The sequence below is a fragment of the Bombyx mori genome, chromosome 10 (genome assembly GCF_030269925.1).
Source record: "Bombyx mori chromosome 10, ASM3026992v2".
Lineage (NCBI taxonomy): Eukaryota > Metazoa > Arthropoda > Insecta > Lepidoptera > Bombycidae > Bombyx > Bombyx mori.
The window spans coordinates 6,498,443-6,521,818 of NC_085116.1; the positions used below are offsets into that span (position 1 = coordinate 6,498,443).

General features: G+C 37.5%; 1 protein-coding gene across 11 annotated transcripts in view; it reads left to right on the plus strand.

Moving 5' to 3' along the window:
* LOC101741447 (transmembrane ascorbate-dependent reductase CYB561) overlaps positions 1-23,376 on the plus strand; it is a 65,053-nt gene that overhangs the window by 11,037 nt on the left and 30,640 nt on the right. For 5 of the 11 annotated variants that reach the window (XM_012694017.4, XM_004930391.5, XM_021350824.3 and 2 more), the window contains one exon: positions 2,205-2,597. In XM_012694017.4, coding sequence (XP_012549471.1) covers positions 2,443-2,597 — 155 coding nt within the window. In that variant the 5' untranslated portion in view covers positions 2,205-2,442. Of the gene's footprint in view, positions 1-2,204; positions 2,598-6,071; positions 6,537-15,784; positions 16,189-23,376 lie in introns of those variants that run through there. The other 6 variants (XM_012694019.4, XM_062670511.1, XM_062670509.1 and 3 more) reach the window with 6 other exon arrangements.

A 23,376-nucleotide genomic window follows, 5' to 3' on the forward strand; every position in this document is an offset into this window, starting at 1 on the left:
CCGTATGTACTCGAATCAAACGTTGTACTTTAGCCCTCTCTCTCGCCGGATCTTCTCAGCGGGTCGCGATTCCGATCCGGTAGTAGACTCAATCGCGAAGCCGTTACTCTTGAGTTGTTAGGTCTCATTTGGAGGCGCTCAGGTAGCTGTTAGCAAATCCCACCCTTCCTGGTTGAGACCTCGCTCGCCCACCTGTCCTGGTAAAACTGGAAAGGCATCCGGGCCAACGCCAATCTCAGACATAAAAAAAAACTTTAAGATTATGCCGACGTTTGAATCGTGGAACCAGAAATATTTAAGGCGATTACCCTTAAACTGGGTAACAGAAAAAATGAACAATATTGTCTAATAAACAACCGTCTAATTTATTAATTTACATAATTGACTGATTTAATTATCCTGCCCATTTCTATCGTGAAGCAGTCATGCGTTCCGGTTTGAAGGGTGGGACAGCACAAACTGTACAATTGAGACTTCAAAATCATGTCTCAAGGCAGGTGGCGGCACTTCCGTAGTCACTGTCGACGTAACGGATGTACTGCGAAAGACCCGGTCGGCGGCGTATCTATCGCCTTTTGAGTTCCGACCCGGCAGGCTGGTTCTGACCTAGCAAAGTATTCCGAAAGACTAGTGGTATGACAGCGGCTGTCGTACCGCGGAGATTGGGGTCGTTGGCTGTCGACAATCGCCTCGACGACCCGTCAGGCGTCCTCGGGGTGGAGCCGCGAGCCTGGTTGTAGTGTTAACGGCAGAAACCCTCTACTCTGATCGGGTTCTGACCTCGGGCTGAGATCGGACGGCGAGTGAGAGAGTGCAGGGGAGTCTTTTAGTGCGGTAGGGATTTAAAAATACCCTTGGACCCGCGGTCTGCTCCCAACATCTGCAGATTGTTAAGTTCCACATACCTCACGTGCCCACTAGGCCCGGACACCGCGAAGAAGCTAACCTAGTCTGAAAAAAAAAAAAGTTGCCATATTTAATTGTGACGTCACGGACTCTTTCAGCCCCACAACTCTAAGCTGGAGTGAGTTCGTTAACCCGTCTATGCATAATGAAACAGTTAGGTAAACTATAAAAAATGCATATTTAAGTCATGCATTCCCTTGTCTACGTTTTGTTATAGAAAACAATTACAATGCTGATTTCATTAAAAGGAATATTTGAAATGCAATTAAGCTGCCTATATACATATTAAGCAAAGCGTCATCGCATCGAAAAGTAGCTGATGCGTTATTGCAATTTAAGGAAACAGATCTAAACCAACGTTCATATCGATATATTAATACGTGAAGCAAAATCTTTGTATCCCTTTTTACGAAAATTGCGCGGACGGAGGAGTATGAAATTTTACACACTTATAGAGAATATAGAGAAGAAGTGCACAATGCTAATATTTTTTTAAAATAATGCATAAAAGATACATTAAATCAGTAAAGAAAACATTACACACACTACATAGGTACCGTGTATTTGACGCACACACGCATGCATACTATTTATTGTCAAACTTTAGTTCTTGACGTCTGTGGTCAAATTGAGAATAGATTAAATATTGTTTGTCTTTATAAATAATTTTTTATACTGTAGCCTGGGCGAAATTTGTGATTATAGAGGTATAAAATACAATCATAATAGTGTTCAAACTTACAATTCCAATTAGTTATAGTCGAATTTCGACTACTGCGGGACCTCTAGTTAAACAAATTTATAAAACAAAATTTCGTTTGTCAATAAAATCATCATTCGGACGTCTGTTAATTCGAATTTATCTATTTCGGTGCTCTCACAGTCTTGCGGTCAACGTGTTGTTTATGGCTATTATAAACAGAAGCACGAGGCGTTACGTTAGGGCTCGCGTCAGTCCCTTCCTGGCCTCGCGTCAGTCGAATAAATAATAACGATGGGGTGCAGGACATTGTCCTTCCGTGCTATGCCTACACACAACAAATCAGATTGTCCACAACCGTTGCACACAGTGGTAGCTGACTTGTATTTAAACATGAAAGCTCATTTCCATTCGTCACTTTGCGTTGCCGCCTCCGTAATTACGCCTTTATCTATTTTTCATATCGTTTGTCGAGTTATCGAGTTTTCCGGTCAACGACTGCAGCAAGCCTTAACGTATCAGTATAGGCCATAATTTTCTACTTAATGGAACAAGCACGAACCAAGATACATTAAATAATACGGTTAATCGCTTCCAGGTTTCGGAGTTAACCGCAACAGTTCCGGTTTCACATCGCAATAAGTTTAACATCTAGTTACTGTCGAGAACTTAATAAGCGAAGTGCGTGCCAATACACTCAGCGGATTAACATTTGAGTGTTTCAACGGATTGTGTTTTGTGTGACTTCAAAACAAATTTAATATACCTCCGGTATACACCGGAGGCGGGAGGAAGTCATCAAAATAGCCAAAGTGTCTCCTATAAAGTTGTCAGCGATGGACAGCAACTCGGTGTCGCCGATGCCGGAGCTGGCGCCCATAGCGGAGTTCGACAAGTCGCCTCCTTCGCCTCCCAACGAGGAGGTGCCCATGGACGACTTGCCACCCCCACCCGCCACTATCTCGCAGGCCGAAGGCAAGAAGATCAAAGTGTGAGTATCTCAACTATAATCTAATTTATGGCAGTTTTACTTGACTTTCACGTTTAATTTGTTAGGAACTAAATGTACGGTGTTTCCCGAGCGTTATGACATGTCCTTCTTCAAACAAGGCTTGTGGAGAGTATTAAGCGGTAGGCAGCGGCTCGGCTCTGCCCCTGGCATTGCTGAGGTCCATGGGTGACGGTAACCACTCACCTTCAGGTGGGCCGTGTGCTCGGCTGCCTATAAGGTCGATAAAAAAAAATAGCCTGGATTTTATTCCGCTTGTTATAGTTTCGGGACGAAAGTAGTCTATATTATTTTGGCGGCTGCTAAGGTTAAAATGAGAAGCGTCAGTGAACGTGGAACAGGCGGTACATTTGTTTGTCACAAGTCTCTAAGTTGTTGACAGTGACTAGCTGCCCCATGAGCCGTGTCAGGCGCAAAGTTACTGTCAACTCGTATTAAAGGGTTAATGTGTGGCGTAGTGGTAGCGCGTTCCGATGATAATTTTACTTACGGTTGGAGACGAGGTCTAGATCATTGTAAAGATCTACTTTACTCACGTACCTCCTCACGTACAAAGTCCCGGCGGCTGACCCAATGGCGGATCCAGGGGGGGGGGTCATGAGGGTCATGACCCCCCCCCCTGAGCTAGTTCCAGGACTTGAACTAACTTGGACTAAATGAAGAACATCATGATTTATTTATTATCTATTGTTATCAAAATTAGATTATAAGTTCTTAACTTGCCCACGACTATGTGACCCCCTCCTGGCGCCAAAGCTGGATCCGCCCTTGCCGGCTGACCTCATAGAGCGTTACTCTAAGATTTGGATGAAGATTTATGATTTATTATGTTAGGCATATTCAATTGTCACCTTAGGTCTAATCCACTTGTAGGTAAAGGCACAGAGCCTACCAGTATTGCAGTTGAACTCGGCACGATTGCATACATCGGTCAAAACATATTGATCGATAAGCACATTGTTACTTTTCTACGTATAAGAAAGACAAATAAGTAATCTTTTACGAGTAAACTATTCTGTAATTATATCTAGACTTGTCCCGTGCTATCTGCGTTAATCATAGGAATATTTTCAAAACTGGAGGCCTTAACATTGGTTATAAAGTAAACATTCGCGATAGAGATATTATAAAAAACTCCGAATTTGAATTAAACTATACTTCGTGATGGACCCCTAGTTTGACTTGACGTAACTATGCTAGTGAGCTTTATGCTCTTTCTTCGATTGCAATAGGTAAATGTAAGTATATAATTAAAAATCTTTTACGGTTTAAGAGTTGTTAAGTTGTGTTTTTTTTTAAATGTCTTTATTTTACTTCCGACTTTTAGTATATTGCTTACCAGATTTTTTGGTCACTTTCATGGGATGGTTTTCGATGGGTTAAACGACTAAGGTGTTATTCGTCGAAGTTGAATATTAAGTTAACTTCAAAATTAAACTATACCTAAACGTTGTTTTTATATTATCTAGGATTTACGAAAGCCGAAGAAAATATTATAATGTAATTATTATAGTTGTAGTATATTGATGTTATCAACATAAGCATCACGTTTAGTTCATTCATTTTACACGCCAACGGACTTGAATGATTTGATCGTTAACACACAAACGCCTGCAAAATGCATCAACAAGTCGCTCTTAAAATATCTAGTACCCGGTAGCCATTATAATATATTTTTTGACAAAGCTAACACGGATTTACGCCTCCCATGATTATCAGATAGGTAATTGTTTTGGTTGAGGGCTTCTATTTCAATAATTTATATAATATAACATAACAATTGATTATAGAAAACGCCTTACATTCGATAAATTAAAAGCCTCACTTAAATCAGGTTTTCGTCGCGGTTCATATAAATATCAGTATTGTAAATAGAAAAATGTATTTTTTTGCAGATTTTTGTTCTGTAAATGATAAATCGGAGCTCATAGACATCCCAAGGTGATTGCGCCACTCAATTTTAGTGATCAAATCGTGACAAATGTTCACGATTGACTTCCATGGTGAAGGAATAACATCTTGTAATAAAAATCAAACCCGCAAAATTATAATTTGCTTAATTACTGGTGGTAGGGCCCCTTGTGAGTCCGCACGGATGGGTGCCACCGCTCCGCCTATTTCTACCGTGAAGTTGTAATGCGTTTCGGTTTAAAGGGTGGGGCAGCCATTGTAACTATAGTGAGACCTTAGCCCTTATATCTCAAGGTGTGTGGCGCATTTACGTTGTAGATGTCTATGGGCTCCAGTAACCACTTAACACCAGGTGGGCTGTGAGCTCGTCCAAACATCTAAGCAATAAAAAAAAATCAGGCCGTAGTATTTTAGTTGAAATTACCTTACTATAAAGCCTGTATTGTGGTAAGATCAAGAACTAGGGCTGTTACCTCTGAGCTGAGAAAAAGAAAAAGTTATACCACAATTTTTATTATTATCAAGCGTTATTATTAATGGCTCCGCTTTTGTTTTCACAGAACATTTATTTTTACTAGTGTTTGGTCAGTTGTCGAAATTCGATCATAAGCAATATTTAGATTCATGCTCTTTAATACGCTTTTATTATTCTTAATCGTTTCATTCTTGATAATGATAATATTTGGTCGTAATTTGCTATATAACTAACACTAAGAGGGGAGCATATTTATATTATGTAGGTACATTAAAATATTCTTCACGGTTTCGTAATTGACTTTGTAAAGATTTATAGAATTGGGAAGGCTGTTTTCAATTTTTTTATTGATAACACTAATGCCTAGGTAATACTCGCCAATAGTTACTAAACTGCTATTAAAAAATAAGTTGACACAAAGGAGAAAATGGTTGGTAAACCGCTTTGACATTTCCTATTTAAGTATGTAGAACGGCAGTCTGGTGTAGTGGTAAGTGACATGGTCACTACACAAGGGGGTCGCCGGTTCGAATCCCGCCAAGGGAAGATATTTGTATGATAAATATAAATGTCTTTTCCAGGGTTATGGATGTATATTAAATATATGTACGCGTATAATAAAAATCTTACATTTATTTCCGTTATCTGGTACCTGTAACACAAGTTCTTTACGAACTTGGCACGGGACCAGTTAACGTGGCATGATTGTTATTAAATATTTATTTATTTATTATTTAACTAATTAAAACTATTTTGATGGTAAGGACGACTAAACCATGGAAACTCTAAAGTATTCGATACTAGGAAAATAATTTATCTTTAATAACTAATATTAAACTGTAAAACAAGTTTTAATAAATAACTACGACTAGCTAAGTTCAAAGAAAATTGTAGAAAATAAATGAGTATTATAGTTCAACTCGTTATAATACAGACATCTTTCGAATCATTCATGAACTATTTACAAAACGCTGATTCATAGTTCAAAGATACTGGTTGTGGATTTACACTCAATCGTGGTGGTGGTGTTTTAATTCAGGCACTATTCACTAGGTGGCGCTATGCTCATCGCCATTACTGTGAAGCAAACTTATTGTATATTTATATAACTCTTGAAATAATTACACTTCATATGACTTCAATTTTAATGTTTGAACATATTTATGTGATTACGAAGTTTTCGGCAAGATCTCAATAGTGTTTCATTAACCATGTAGAAATCTCTGCGTTATGTCTCTGTTTAACTGCATGTAATTTGTTTATTCATCTCTGTCTTACGCGTCGACTGGTTTTGTTGAGAAGTAGGGCGCTTGACGCTAGCTCGATGGAGTCGAGATCTCGGAGAGTAGTAACACGAACCTCGCGAGAAACATGCTCATGTGACAGCTTGCCGCCAAATTTTTAATTTCGAACTTTAATTTTTCAAACTTTGTGTTCTTATACTGTGTTAGTTTTGTGTTATTTTTTGACTAGTGTTTATATTGATTTGTGAAGACTTAAATAAAAAAAAACATGGCAAGAGGAAAGAATCAAAAGTAGGTTTTATACATACGTTTTTATTTTTATTTTATTTAGCTTAAGCAGCTTAAATATTTTGTTCACTTTAGTATTCTTTTGTTTTGCTTGTTCGTCATTTCCTTTCCCAAATAAATTATCATTTAAAAATATGTTATAAATTCTGAACCAGTTTTTGTTTCATTGCGATTTCAAAAGCTTTCTACGCGGCAGCTTTTGTGCTACCCGCAAGGGATTTAGTTCAATATTGAATTGCTTAGTAGAATGATAATATTAAAAACAAAGATGCTTATGTTATAACTTTCGGTTTATGAGTGAATACATAGTACTTTTGTTACATAAGTTTAAAAAAATTTCGTGTTCTAATCTAGATTCACCGTAACTAATTAGTAATGTGTTAGTATGAATAATTAGCAAATGGAAATATCTTTTATGATATTCAAACACACTTTTCAAAAATGTGTCACACTGCTATGTCTCTATACTTTAAGGCAATTACAAAATTATAGAGATATAGTGGACATAACAACTTTCACATCTTGAAGATTTTCGGGAACTTTGAATTATTATATTATGAATTACATTACATTGATCATACTGATATTAACATAAGACAATTTAAGTAAAAAAAAAACTTTAATTTTAATCTACAATAAAATTGCAACGTATGTTAACGTAGGAACCTTTTAAGTGCGAAGTGAATTAAAAAACGTATAAGTATTATTTTTACAAACTTATATCAAAATGAATTTTAATTACCATTTATATTTTTAGCTATTTTTTATCATTAATGTGGCATTCTTAAACCAATAGTGGACGAATTTATTTCGTTTTCAATTTGTTCAATCATGTTTCAACTACATAAATGAAATTCATACTATAAAACGTGAAAAACTAGATTGTTCAGCATTCTTCCTGAGGCGTTTATCTCGGTATCAAATCATAGGCAACTGTATCTGACCTCCGCGAGTTATCTGATTAAATTCAATGATTCGTCGAGTGGGTCGCAGGCACAGGGAGCCCCGCGCTCAGGAAATGAAATGAAATTGATGCTGTTTATTATATGAGACGCACGAGCATACGAATTCCTGTGCCATATTAATTTATTACATACATACGTACGTAGAAAAAAAAATACACGTTTGCCGACTTAAGGCGTTCATCGTTCAATCTTAAATAATTGAATAGTTTGCGGTAAATGAAGATTTTTTATAAATTCCTTGACTTCATTAGAATTTGTATCTAAAAGCCTTATATTGTAAATCAATCAATAATAAACAAAAAGGAGATAGTTGGAAAATAGCAATACAGTTTCTCGTCGGATAAATTTTGATATTTTCCCTCAGCCATGCAGCTAAGTGCATGATAGGAGGGAGGGCTCTCGGCACATTAAGCCCATATCTGTGGACGACAAATTATCGCGCACGACACATGCAATTAGTCATGATTCACTGCACGCAACGCTTTGCTCCGTAAAACTTGTTGCTTTGATATCTACAGGCAACAGATAAAAGCTAGCTAAAAATCTAACCACATATTTACGTAACACAAATATTAATATTTGTTTTTTAAATTTCGTAGCAGCCATTGTTTGTTTTATAAACTTGATTATACATATGTATGTGTGTTAAAAAATGCACGTCAACCACATTGCAAAAGAATTCGATTCAAAACCCCTGCCAAATACGGCTTCCAGCCTTAACTTTTTTCATGAATACGAGTATAACCAGTAAAATTTAATTTCGCTGGCAATTTGGGGTCTAAGCCCCGGTGCAGAAGTATTCTTCATTCGAAATTTAAATATATTCATCAATTTGACTTTAGCGAACGTCAAATTATCGCGGGAATTCATAATATTGTCTATGACTAATTTTACGTAAAATACTAGATAGGTATTAAATTGGTGTAGTCATTTTAAGTTTGACTGAGGATTGTTCTCACCTAGTTGCTGTTCTACTCTTGTGAATTATATTATGATTGACATCCGCCATTGCACCAGACCTTGTATTTAATACACTATATCCGCTTCGGACCCCGCAGTAGTTAATCTAAATACATATTCAGTTGTTGTTTGAGCCTAGATTTTGTTCTCTTTGTTTTTTTATTGCCAGTGCAAACATTTCTATGACTGTGAGCCCTGGAATGTAACGTCACTCAGACATCGTCTAGGTTAGAAAGATAGCAGATATCACGGATATCTACTTCTGAAAAAATGTTTCTGAGAAAAAAAATTATCTTATCTATTTAACATTGACGACGGAGATTGAACGTTGAGATTTTTCCAAAAAAACAATTACGTATATAATGAATCATTTCTTACTGCAAACAATTCAGAATTCTAATTTTAAAAGTTAACCATTTAACTATAGTCAAATGTTCAATATAAATTGGTAATTAGATGATTGAGTTTACCGAAGTTGTCCTATGCTATGTACTATATAAGTACTTTATTTAAAATTTTCAAACCAGACTAACGAGTTAATACTGGATGTGACGTAAATTACAGCTCGATGACTTAAGTAGTTTATTGCAAATTATTACTCTAAAAAAGGATCGGAATTATTTCCTTTTAATCAGGCTATCTTTATTCAACGCTAGATTGATCAAAACCTATTTGCAGCGAACGTTATAGAGCTGTCTGTCACATGACTACGATATTTCATTTAAATAACAGTCGGTGTGGTGGTGTGGAGCGCTCTGACAATGGAAATACGAGTTTTATTCAACCCTCGGTAGCAGGACGAATGAGACTAGGGTTACCGCACTTAAAATGGTTCCAGTAAAACCAGTCATTTAATATATTTAGATACAAAATACGTTTACGTTCACGTAAATTAATGCGTTATTGTAAAAATAATCATGGTTTTAGTTAGGAATGAATTAAATAAATATAATTAGTGTTGAATTTTGTAAGATAAAACATGTATACATTTATGTTTATTTAGAAAAAAATATATTAAATAGTTTCTAAACAGTGGAAATTTTCATTTAATGGTGATGAAATGAAATAAATAAGAAATCCTGAGAAAAACGTGCGGTGGTGTGGTTACCCTAATCGAAACTGAAACTCTTGGATAACGATTCCAGTACTACGGCCACATTGAAAAAGAATCAGACAACCGTAACAGTCTCGACGTTGTTCGGAGAAAAGTTCTTAGAAAACAATATTACGCAATCCTTATACTGAAACTCGCTGTTTTGTCATTCTTTGCAAATTGAATATCTTGTTTCAGTGTTCTTGAAATTAAATAAATTACGTGTAGTTTGATCTGAAAATGTGATATACGGATTCGTTTTTCATAATACGCAGCGTTTTAGGAAAATAGTACGTAATAAAATAAATAGGTGCATATGTTTAAAAGACTACTATAATTTCGTGACAAAGCATTGAAAATAGAAATAAAATTATTTTTTATTTTACTTTGTAATATGCGTTTTAATCAATATCGTGACCAAAATGTACATACTTTGTTGGCCATAATGAGATGGTCTCAGATATTAGCATATTTGAAAATAAAATAAAAAAAACATTGTATTTCCTTCAAGTCACTTTCTAATAACTAAAATAATTAATTAATAATAGCTAATATAATATTATGAAACAAGCAAAACGATAGAGGAAAACCTGACCAAATAAGTCAAATAATTATTTGCAAGCCTACACTATAGCATTTTATTATTTTATTTAATTATTTGGAATAAAGGCAATAAAATAAAAATAAAAAGAAGGTATAGATTGGTTATGTATTATATACCCTATATTTTTAACATAACTTTTTTTTTTCAATTCTTTTAGATTATCTATTTACAAATGCTATATTATAAGTGTTTAGGTCGGAGACGATCTTAGATCAAGAACGTGGGAAACTGACATGCCTTCGGGCATACATAAACTAATACTTAAACCTACAGGGTAGTGGGCTTAAAGAAAACAACTGTTTTTGTTGGACAAGAACTCTCACTGTCTACCAGTATGACAGTTTTGACACCACGACATACGGACATTGCGTAAACCTTGAGACATTAGAACTATTCTATGCGAAAAACACCAGACAAACACAGGCTTACTCTGCGGCAGAGAATATTTTAATTATGGAACGTTTCATTAAAACTTACGAACTAAACTCAAATATATTTTTATACTCAAATAGCAAGGAAGGTCACACAGTTAGTTCCAGAAGAGGAATGTTACAGCGTCCTCTTAATGAAGTTGACTTTGAATGTAATCAAATAAAATTGTCACGTTTGATGGTGGATAGGCAATAAATATTGAATTACGCCATGTTCATATAAGACGCCGTTTAATTGAACGTGCATGTAGTTACTTCATTAATCTATTCAAGCCAAGACCGCCTCCAGATCTAGACTAATAATTGATGAGGTGAATGACCTGAACTAATGAAATGCTTTCTTGAATGTTCTTATACAACATTTATGAGTTTAGTCTAACTTTTATATGCGAATAGATTATGTGTTTCGTCTAACTTTCTTTTCAATTTTGCTTTTTTTGTTCTGTGCAATAGTGTGTATTGACAAACAAACAAACAAAATTGCAACGCCATAGTTACGTAGGACCATTGCGAATGATTTTGATACGACATATTTGTACACGAGACATTTAAACACGTAATAGTTTAATTAAAAAAATACCGCGTAACACATATCATGCGACTGATATTTTAAGTTTTATAGCACTTGATTTTATAAGCGGGCTAGTGAATCCTAGTCATGATTCGATGTGACCATAGATAAATATAATAAACATAATTAAAACTGTATGCTTAGTTCGAGTTTTTTAACGTTCTCGATAGCGTATAAGTTAACTCAAATTTGTATGGGGTTGGAACGTTTGCCTACGTTTGCCGCTAGGGGCGCTGTTCCAACTGCATATTTTTACGTTATAACGTTAAAAACGTACGTTTAACGAGAACGTTAAAAAACTCATACTAAGCACTCTGTAAACTTCTTAAATGCGATAGCGTTTTTTACGATTGTCGCCTTCAACTGTTTTCAAAAAGATAAGTTAATCAAGTTTACTTTCGAAGGCTTACACGACTGATCTGACTTCCGGTCGGAGCCGATTAGTCGGCAAAAGAAAAGGGGCACACTGGGTCTTTCCAGATCCCCCTGCCAATGTCCAATGACACCATCAAGGCCACCTTCTCAGTGGGCCGCGTTTCCGATCCGGTGGTAGATTCTGCGAAGCACTGCTCTTGCTAGGGTTAGTGTTAGCAATGTCGTCAGGTTTGAGCCCCTTACTTGCTTGTTACTCACTTACTTGTTAGATTACGCTGATATAGCCTCTCAAGGCTATCAGCTTAGGTAGGGGAAAAAAGGACACACCGTCTGGCGAAAAATAGCGTCCACATACTAGCGGTCTCCAATATTTGTTTTACCTCGTCTAGCAATATGAGAACTGTATTAGCCAGACATACACCCATAGGCAAAGCGTTTCGAAGGCTTAGACGAACGATCTGACTTCCGGTCGGAGCCGATTAGTCGGCAAAAAAAAAGGGGCACACTGGGTCTTTCCAGATCCCCCTGCCAATGTCCAATGACACCATCAAGACCACCTTCTCAGTGGTTCGCCGATCCGGTGGTAGATTCTGCGAAGCACTGTTCTTGCTAGGGTTAGAATTTGCAACGTCGTCAGGTTTGAGCCCCGTGAGCTCACTTACTTGTTAGATTAAGCTGATATAGCCTTTCAAGGCTATCAGCTTAGGTAGGGCAAAAAAGGCCACATCGTCTGGCGAAAAATAGCGTCCACATACTAGCTGTCTCCAATATATGTTTTACCTCGTCCAGCAATATGAGAACTGTATTAGCCAGACAACATCCAAAGGCGAAAGCGACGGAAACTGTCCCGACTTGAGCCACAAATTGAAAATCCTCAAGAGCCTGGCCTCCTGAGCACTAACATCATTGATCATAATCAGCAGGGGTGTCACTTTCGCCTAACTTCCAAACAGCGGTTTATATCTTAGACGTTTTAGTCTGCATTGTTCTGTATTCTCCAGTTTTCATTTATATAAAATTCTTTATAACCGCTTTTACATATTTTTGTTTGCGTATTCAGTGATACCTACATATATATAACGTATTATTGTGGAGAAAAAAAAACATTTAGCATAGTTATAACGTGTTATAATGCTGTTTAAACAAATTCGTGTTTTAATGGAAGTCGTTTGTGGTCGTGTTCGCGGTAAATGATGAACACTTTCTTTTTCACCTTTCACTTGTTCCGTTGTGACATGTCATTGTGTGTGAAATTATCTAAGATAGGAAATGTAGGCAATTAAAATTTTTTAAGGCTTTTTTTTTTTCGATTTGTTTTGTGAACGTCGTTTCAGGAGCCCGTAGACATCAACAACGTAAATGTCGCCACTCACCTTGAGACATGAGTTCTGTGTCTCAGTTTTACAGTGCCTGCCTTACTATTCAAACCCGAATGCATTTCTGGTTCATATATGGGCAATAGGCAGAGTGGTGGTATCTACCCGCACGAGCTCCCAAAACGCCCTACCTCTATTATTTTTACGCAAAGAGACGTATAGGTAAACCATATGGTTTGGACTTCACTTCAACTTCTATCAGGCTAAGTATTCATTTAATAGTCTTAATACTCATGATCTTGTTGCATGCTAAGTGTAGGTTTTAAGATAAACTGATTTTATTGTTATGTACCCCGGCCTTGAATCCGCAAAACCAAGAGGTTATCTACCGCTTAGACCAATCTATTTAAAAAACGCTTATAGATAAAAAAAAGACCTAATAAAAAAGCAATGATAACAAAGTAATAAAAATGATTCGTATGTAATAAAGAATCGTTCAATGGGCGAGTCTTTACCATCTTCAGCTCGGCTATTACCATTTTCAGGCACCGAGTTCCACATATCCCGAGCGCCGCCTTGATGCGGGATCACGTCGTTACGGTTACCCCCGATCCATTAACGGAGCTTTCAGGTACCTCAAGCTCTGGTCACCGCCCTCGTCTAACCCATCGCTTGCGATGAAAGGCTCGACGAGTAAATTAACCCATAGACACAGCCCACTGAGTTTCTCGCCGGAGCTTCTCAATGGGTGGCGTTTCCGATCCGGCGGTAGATTCTAAAAATCACTGTTAAAAAAAAAGATACGGGAATCTCGTTAGAGGTTCGGCCCCAGGCCCAAAGGCAGCACGAGTCGTTTCGACATATTAACGAGTAAAACTCAAGAGAACAGATTAGTCTAGTCATTTTATACAAGGTCGGTGTCTCTGTGAAATAAGAAAATAGCTCTTATATTTTATCCTTCCCTAGAAAAATACATGAGTCGAAGAATGGCACTGCTACTCTGGTATGTGCTGGTGAAAGCAGCGAAAAACTATCATCCAACAATTTTTGAACCATAACAGTGTAGGTTAGTGATTTTTTATCACATCCATAAATCAATTAAGATAATTAAAAAACATTCTAAAACAATTATCTGAATTGTTAAGACATTTTTTCTTAAGCTTTTAAGTACCTATACTTTTACCGACACCATTAGAACGTACGAATCGCGAAACTTGATCTAGCCTTATGCAGGGCCCTGAAACTGCGATACTATAAGACAAATAATTTTTTGTATGGAAACTAGCGACATCTTGTAGCGGATGCCCCTAAGCTTATATGTTGTTAAAGTTAAGGCGTTTAATTATTGTATAACTAAACACAGAAAAAAAAAATTAGTATTTATTTGTTATAGTCAAATTGATTAAATTTTATCAATTTGTGGTTTCTGAATATTTACAGAATCCTTCATTAAAAATAAAATATAGGATAGGTAATATGTTACTGCCATTTACAGGAGCAATGAGAAACTAATCGAAGCGTAGCCATCTAGTAGCCAACGCCCGTAAACATTTTAGTTGAGTGCTTTAGTTGCTTTTCTAAACTAATTTATGTGTATTATCTATGACCCTATGGATTATTATTAAAGTAGATCATTTAATTAATACATAAAAAGATGTCGTTGCGTAGATGTTTTAGTCAATACGTTGGTAGGTACCAACATTGTGAGTTTTGATTATAGTAAGCTGCCCTAATGTATAGATAACCCGCAAGTATTTTTGTAAAGCTAATAATGATACGAAAATTTAAAGTGTGTGTAGTGTTAAATGATATCAATTATGTTGTCATTTGTCACACATGACCTCGTTGGTAGTACATGTAGGTACATATAGATATAGACATTACTCAAGTTTTGTTCCTTATATCTAATTATAATGTCACCATTGAATTAAGATAGTTTGTAATTATACTGTCAATTCAAAAATGTACCTTCGTTTTAGAAAATTAGGTGTAATCTATATTTAATTTTATAAATCAAGAAATCTGTTTTTACAACATAATAGATTAGCCATTTAAAATTACTTACTGGTGGTAGGACCTCTTGTGAGTCCGCACGGGTAGGTACCACCACCCCGCCTATTGCTGCCGAGAAGCAGTAATGCGTTTCGGTTTGAAGGGTGGGGCAGCCGTTGTAATTAAACTGAGACATTAGAACTCATGTCTCAAGGTGGGTGGCGGCGTTTAAGTTGTAGATGTCTATGGGCTCTAGTAACCACTTAACACCAGAGAGGCTGTGAGCTCGTCCGCTAATCTCTTCTTATTCTTTTTCTCCACCTTATCCCACTAGGTGGGGTCGGCACAGCTAATTTTTCTCTTCCATTCTCTTCTGTCAGCCGTCATCTCAACAGTCACTCCTCTCTCTCTCTCATATCGTCATTCACACACTCCATCCATGTCTTCTTCGGTCGACCTCTTCCCCCTCTACCTTGCACTGCCATTTCCATACATCTCCTAGTCACATGCATCTTCTCTCTACGCATCACATGTCCATACCACGCTAATCTAAGCAATAAAAAATAAGGTATATACGTTCTTTATGAGCTACTAGCTCTACCCGTCTGCTTCGCTGGCAATTTCAAATTAACGTTATTATTTCTCACCCCCACAAAGATTCTCATCATGAAGCCCCCGCAACTGGAGTAGGGAGTCCAACACTCATATAAATATTAGCCTATCCATTAAGTAAATGTTTTTTCTACATGGATACCAAGTTTCAAGTCGATCGGATGCATGGTTCAGTAGTTATAACGGAACATCCGTAAAAACCAGTGTAGATTTATGTATTAGTATAGATCTTAATTGGACATTAAGGAGTTTGGGTGTGAAAAATATAAAGTAAGCCCTAATAATCAGCCCGTTTGATGGCATATCCCGTCCCGTATACGATTTGCATTAAATAAATTGATTGCACGGGCGAAGCTGGCGGAGTCGGTTCGAGGTGCGCGGGCGCCCCTCGTCGCGTCCGACGCACCCGCAGTCGCGCGCCCAACCGACAAACTGATACACGTTTCCCCGTAATGCTTAATTACATCCTCGCCCCGCGTAATTCTCCGACAATTTAGCACTTTTACAACAAGTCAATTGCCAATTCCCCGGCGCGTCATCCAGTTTAGTCGCGATTCGCGTACAACTCGCCGCGGCGATACACTGCATCCAAGTACCTTGTGACAACGGCGTCCTATATGGTTATCCTGTACATAATCCATGTTATAGTGATTTCGCCTTTACCACCGTGTTTTATGTGTTAGTTTTCTGTCAGAGTCACCACAATGCGACAGAGGTATCAACTTAAACAAAGACCGTACGTACTCGCTTAAAGTAGTTTCTGTAGATAAGTCAGAAAGCTCGTTACATATGTTTGACCTGATGGCCAATTTATTTGAGACGTGATCAAACTTAAAGTTCTGCACTTAAACCGTGAATTCCGATGCGTGCAAATGACCACATATAGGCTTCCTTATCGAAAACAATGTGACTTTAGAAAGTATTACCAATTTATAATTCAAACAACACATTCTTGTTTATTGATAATGTACCTTGTCAACTTTTTCGTAGTACCTTCACTTGATCCACCATTATAAAAATAGGTATTATACCTGAAATTAGAATAGTAAACAGTTGTAATACCGGTAATATTTACAATTGAGACGTTTGGTTTATTGTTGAAATCGGCACAGCTTAGTATTGCGTTATACATTTTAAATTTTATAACCTTTCCAATGCTAAGTATAGGCAATCCAATAAAGTGAAAGTGTTGTTAATTATGTTCAGGATTTGAAAATTTTAGAAAATACTGTCTTACATTTTATTAATTGAAAAATAAAGAGTGAATTCTTATTGAAGCATAGAAAAAATTATGATACGTAAATTAACTTTCATATCAAATAAGAAATCAAATAAGAAACTGCGACAGTCCAGTTAATATACCTATCTAATATATATTAAGTTTATCTATATATATAACAATGTATTGCTGTTCGTTAGTCTCGCTAAAACTCGAGAACGGCTGGACCGATTTGGCAAATTTGGTCTTGAATTATTTGTGGAAGTCCAGAGAAGGTTTAAAAGGTACTAGATAAATATGAAAATGCTCGGAATTAAATAAAAATAACAATTTTGTTTTTCCTTTTTTTTTTGTTTTAAGTTTATTTTATACAAAATTTTAGGTCTTTTATTTATCGATTGAGGCACTACGAAGTCTGCCGGGTCAGCTAGTTTAATAATAAAGGTCTTGAAAGATTGAAGTAAACATATTACCGACTCAGAACGTGAAGATACAAATGTTTTGTAATATGAAGTCTTTATGAAACAGTGTTTGTACGAAAACTTTGTCGATAGCGCAACACAGGTGCCGTGTATTATTACTGTTGTTTGCTTGATGATCAAGTTGATCAACATTGTATTATTACTTTAAAAAAATTTTAATGTTCATTTTATGTTTCAGGTAAGTCATCAACAAGGAATGCGTAAGATCGAATGATATTAATAGTGTATAAGGATACATCCAATTATAGTTTAAATATCTTTTCCAAAGTGAAATGACGTCAGTCGGTGAATTATTAAAAATAGTTCTATGCACGTAAAGTGACCTTAATTGCTGTGTACATGACTTTGATGGCTTCGTTACAACTATATGACTAGTAGGCAATCAAGATGAGGACAAAGTTTAAAAATTGGACGGCAATTTCTACTATTTATCAAAATTTTGGTTATTTTGGATAATAAGATATATAAACGGAAAATTGGCTCGTTTTCTTTTTAAATGTGTCGGTCGTATGTTTGTATGTGAAACATAAGGGTTATTAAATGAACCTTAATAAATAAACCTTAATATAATTTTAAAAGAGGAAACAAAAAAATTCTTAAAAAATTGTTGTTGGAATTAAGAAATAATATAATAGGAGACTTTTTGCGTATTGTATTTCATTGTTGGTATATTATGAAGAGCATGCCGATTAGAAAGTGACAAGTGACAAAAGTGTTTGGCCATGACCAACTCTTTTGTAAGATAAATTGTTTAATTATTTTACACAAGCACCCCGATAAATACGTAAGTGTTTGTTCCTATGCGAACCTACTACTGGGACTTTGGTCTCGTGTCTCAATGAACTCAGACATGATGCCTAGGGGCCATTTGAACTAATAAGTAGTCATTCCATATTCCAAAGTATCTATTCGAAAAGTTCGAAATTATGTAACGTATTAAAATCGCGGGAAATTGACCTTTTCTAACGTACCATAATTTACAAATCTAGAAAACTTCAGCATATTATAAATGTAAAGATAAAAAGTAAGTTATTATTTTCTTGTATACATAGTTAAATTACTCGTTTTCAAAAGCACTTGTGATGTGTGATTTAGAAATCGTCATCACAAAATTAATTTTAAACACTATTTAATCAGTCGTCGTGGCCTAAAGGATATAAGACGTCCGGTGCATTCGTATCGAGCGATGCACCGGTGTTCGAATCCCGCAGGCGGGTTACCAATTTTTCTAATGAAATACGTATTTAACATATGTTCACGATTGACTTCCACGGTGAAAGAATAACATCGTGCAATAAAAATCAAACCCGCAAAATTATAATTTGCGTAATTACTGGTGGTAGGACCTCTTGTGATTCCGCACGGGTAGGTACCACCGCCCCGCCTATTTCTGCCGTGAAGCAGTTATGCGTTTCGGTTTGAAGGGTGGGGCAGCCGTTGTGACTATACTGAGACCTTAGAACTATATCTCAAGGTGTGTGGCGCATGTACGTTGTAGATGTCTATGGGCTCCAGTAACCACTTAACACCAGGTGGGCTGTGAGCTTGTCCACATATCTAAGCAATAAAAAATAAAAAGAGTAAATTTGATAGGATTAACAGTTAACTAGGAATCTATTTGTTTTTCATTTTCGAAAAAATAAACATGCATATCGGTTACCGTCGTATTTGCCAACAAGGTATTAATATTTCTCTTTACATACAGGAGTCGCGCAAAATTATGAAATTTCAAAGACCGACCAACGTAGCGCATTTCTGTTTTTTTTTTAATTCTTTCTCATCCCCGGCTTCCACGGAAATCGTGTTAAACTGTCTAATTAGATAATTTTCTATCTCATCCTCCTTAATCATTACCCTCGCTTCTTCATCTCACAGGATATTTAATCATGAAAGAAGGATGTGATTGGCTGTGCTATTAAGAAATTATTTTTTGCTAGTCGTATTGCATCTATTAGGTATTTACCTACAAATTTGCTGTTTAATATACAGAAGTTTTATTTCTATCGATCTAAATATGCACATATGGTATCACTGCGTCTTACCCAGAGCAGTGGTCATTTTTCAAGACCGTTCTTGAAGAATTCAGGTGTGCGAAAGTTAACAAACCCTTTTCAGTAATGCCGGTGCTATTTGGCAAGAAGCTGTAATGAATTATACGATGTACGTTTTTGTTTAGGGTATTGGCTAAGTGCTGGACCGGTGCGAGTGATGGTTGGGATTTCACGCAGCTCCACAGAAAGTAGTCGAGCGGTGTTAAGTCACACGATCTCGGTGGTTAGTTGACGTCGCCACCACCCGTGACGACGAAGTCTTCGAATTTCTCATCCAATAAATTTAATGTTTCTAACTAATATGATGACTGCTTACGATTATCAAAAGATTTCCAGCTGACAGTGTGATTCAAAATCCCTTCGTTTCCGAGTCGGTTAAGCAATGCAAAGCATACCTTAACGCATTCGTCATCGTTCAGTTCGTACGATACCCACTTATCAAGTTCTTTTACCTTGTCAATTTGACGCAAATGGACCAATATTGTTTTGATGCTAACCTCGAAAGCTGGTACTAATTCAGCCGTAGATTGAGTATCGTCAGCTTCCACCATTGCATTTAATTCGTCGTCATTGACTTTAGTTTTCGAGTGAACCCGGGGCGCATTTGTTGAATGAAAATTTCCATGTTGGAAGCGTTCAAACCGAAATAACGAGTCGTACGTTCGTTTGAAGTCTTCACTCTGTACACCTCATTAGTGTTGTGAACCGTTTGGGCGGCTTTGTAATCACGACGGAACTCGTATTCAACAATAACTTGTATTTTTATCGTGCCCATATTGATGAAAAATATACAAATATGTATGTACACGATGACAATATGTATGTACACTAATCAATAAACAAACGAGCGAATTTGAAAATGGAATTCCATATCTTTTTTTATAAAATTCATATGAATTTCGAGTTTTGCCAGCATACATAAAATCACCTTTCAAACTGCCAGTATTTTAAAACAGCAACTTCATTCATCAACATCAACCTATTGTAAACATTATTATATAATAAAGAGAGCATTTTCTCGGGATACACTCTCTTTGGAATTTTCGGGTCAATAGACTTATTTTCACATTTAGTAAATATTCTGTACGTAAAATCACGATCCAGTGAACAAAATCTTGTATTGATTATGATAGTGGCTATAATCGGATTTGCCCCGGTCATGTTCTTTTCTATAATAGGAATATCGTACCCGCTAACCCAGGTTATAAGTTACTTTGTGCGAATTTCATCTAAACTCGTTCAGTCGTGTTTACATGAAGAGTGAAAAACATAACCGGGCCAGCTAGTAGATATGTATTTGTAGGCAATTGTCTTGCATATTAAATAATTATAGTGCTTCGAGTTTTTTTTATTGTAAAAATTGGCAATACTGGTATTATAATTTAGAAGTTAAACAGTTGAAATTGTAACTATAATTGTATAGATAACGCCACCAATTCGTATTTGTCGAAGAATTTTAGTTTATATAGAATAAATTAAAATTCGAACGCTGGTGAATGACATCGGCCATGTATTTTCAATTTGTTCGACATTATCTTCTTATTCGTGCGACTATGTTTTGAATTCTGGAATTGCAATTAAGCTGAACTGTTGTTCTACATTTAAAAAAAAAACAGCTTAGATATTTGAAATTAGAACTGTCCATTTAAAATTCGATTATATAAAGGATACATTTATTTATTTAAATTACCATTTTAATATTTCATTGAACAATGTTTATGGTACTAATTTTATTCCAAGAGAAAAAGATGACACGCAAATCCAAGAATTAGATCCGACCGTATGATGTTGATAATTAAAACAGTATACAGTAATGTACGGAGATAACTGATAACACATCGCTCTCTATGTTTATAGTAATTAGTAGTGCTCAATAGTGGACTTTGAAATTACGATTATTTATTAATAAAATTATAATTATGTGATGATACATAAATAGATAGATGATTATTGATTCAAAGGTTTTACTGGCGTTATGGCGTATTCTAATACCGTACGCGCAGGTGTCTCCGACTTTTTTTTTTCGGTGTATTTTTCTGTGGCATGTATTGGAATCTATTGCGAGGTTCCGAATTAGGGGGTGCGCGGGGTATGTGGATCTTGACAGTCTGCAGAAGTTGGCAGCAGGTCGCGGGCCCAAGGATGTTTTAGGGATACATACAAAAAATAATTTGACGCTATCAAAAATAAAACTTCGGGCCGGCATTGCAATTTGGACACATGTCCGCAATTTAACGTTTACAACGAGTTCGCTTCGGGGCACGCGAAATTGAGCGTGAAAGTCGACACGCTGCGATATTTGGGCAAGACCGATAGAAACTAGACCGTAATTACTAAATATTGGCCCCGATGCACGCCAATTGTATCGTTCGTAATATAGGCGATGGTAATTTATCAACATCTAGTATCGTTGCGTATTTGGGTCAATCGGTGTGCGTTTCCAGAAGACTAGTTAGCGAACCACTAACGAAAATCACGAAAGTTAAATAGGTGTAAGTAAAAATATGCTATAAATTAGAAGGACGAGAATTTCGTAGTTGTAGGGGGTATTATAAAACCGAATTGGCAGGCACCACTATACTATGTAGGTATGTTTGTCGCGAAGCCATCGTTTGTTCGGGCTTAAAGGATCTGCGGAAGGACTTCGGTTCCCTCTGTATTTTGTACCGTATGTTCCATGGGCAGTGCTCCGAGGAATTATTTGAGATGATATTGTCATCTCGTTTTTAATATCGCACCGCTTTTTTTTTTCGGGCCAGGGCCGAACCTCCAACAAGATCCCCGCGTCTAGGGGGCGCGCGGGGTATGTGGGACTTGACGATCTGCAAGGTGTTGGAGCAGACCGCGGGCCCAAGGAATTTTAGGGACCTACCGCACTAAACGGTTTTGCGGTAGGCAGCGGCTTGGCTCTGCCCCTGGCATTGCTGAAGTCCATGGACGACGGTAACCACTCACCATCAGGTGGGCCGTATGCTCGTCTGCTTACAAAGGCAATCAAAAAAAAACTACTCCCTTGCACTCTTACACCCAACGTCCGATCTCCACCCGGGGTTAAAACCCGGTCAGAGTAGGGGGGTTCCCGCGGTCAACACTACAACCAGACACGCGGCGCCACCCCGAGTACGCCCGACCGACGGTTCGTCGAGGCGATAGTCCAACGATGCCGGGCTCCACGGTACGGCGGCCCTACCAGGCCGCCCGGGTGATGCCGTTGGTATTCTGGGATACCCCGCTTGGCCAGAACCAGTCTGCCGGGTCGGAACGCGATACACTGCCGACCGGGTTGCTCCTCCACAGTATATTCGGCGACGACAGCGACGACGAATCGTCCCGTCCTCCTGGTGCCAGCGCGCTAAAGTGACTGTAGTTGCTACGAGGGTCGGAAGCGACAAGTCCGGTCCTATTTTTGCAATGAGGACGCGGCGCTGCTCCGCGAAAGCGGGGCAGTACGCGAGCGCGTGCTCCGCCATGTCCTCGTTGCCGCCACTGCAGTGGTGGCACTTCGGCGTCGGCTTCCTCTGGGCGACGATGTGCAAGTAGTGGCCGCAATAACCGTGTCCCGTGAGCACCTGTGTCTCTCGGAAGGTAAGACGTCTTCGGTCGCGATTCACCCAGTCTGTAAGGACTGGGCGAATCACCTCGACGGTTCATCGCCCGTAGGCCGGGTCCGGCAGGCGGCGAGACCACGCCTCGAGCACGGCCGCGGCACGCCGAGATCGGAATATCGCACCGCCTGCCACCGGAGTAGAGTTTATCCATGGGGAGCCACTGCGTTCATCTACAGTGCGTTTCCAGAGATCTTATTTGCCACGTGCTTTTACACACGTACGTTTCTAGAATAATTTAGTAGTAGAAGTAGTAATTTAGGAAAATTTAGTAATTAACACACTAGAAATGATAACGAAATCACTTTTATATGTTGAGTGAAACGATTTTTAATTATGATTGATTTTAAAGCGTATTTTCAATACCAACGGATTTCGATCGGCCAAATATGTTGGCCAAATCCTCGTGTTGCAATGGAACGATTAAAACCTGTAATTTTATATTGGGTATTTTATTTGGTTTTCACGTGTATTAGACGCGATTAAAACTGCTTTCGAATATAATTAAAACTACTTTTACGGCTTAATCTCGTTTTTTATTATTTTATTTCATTCCTTCCTACGTTT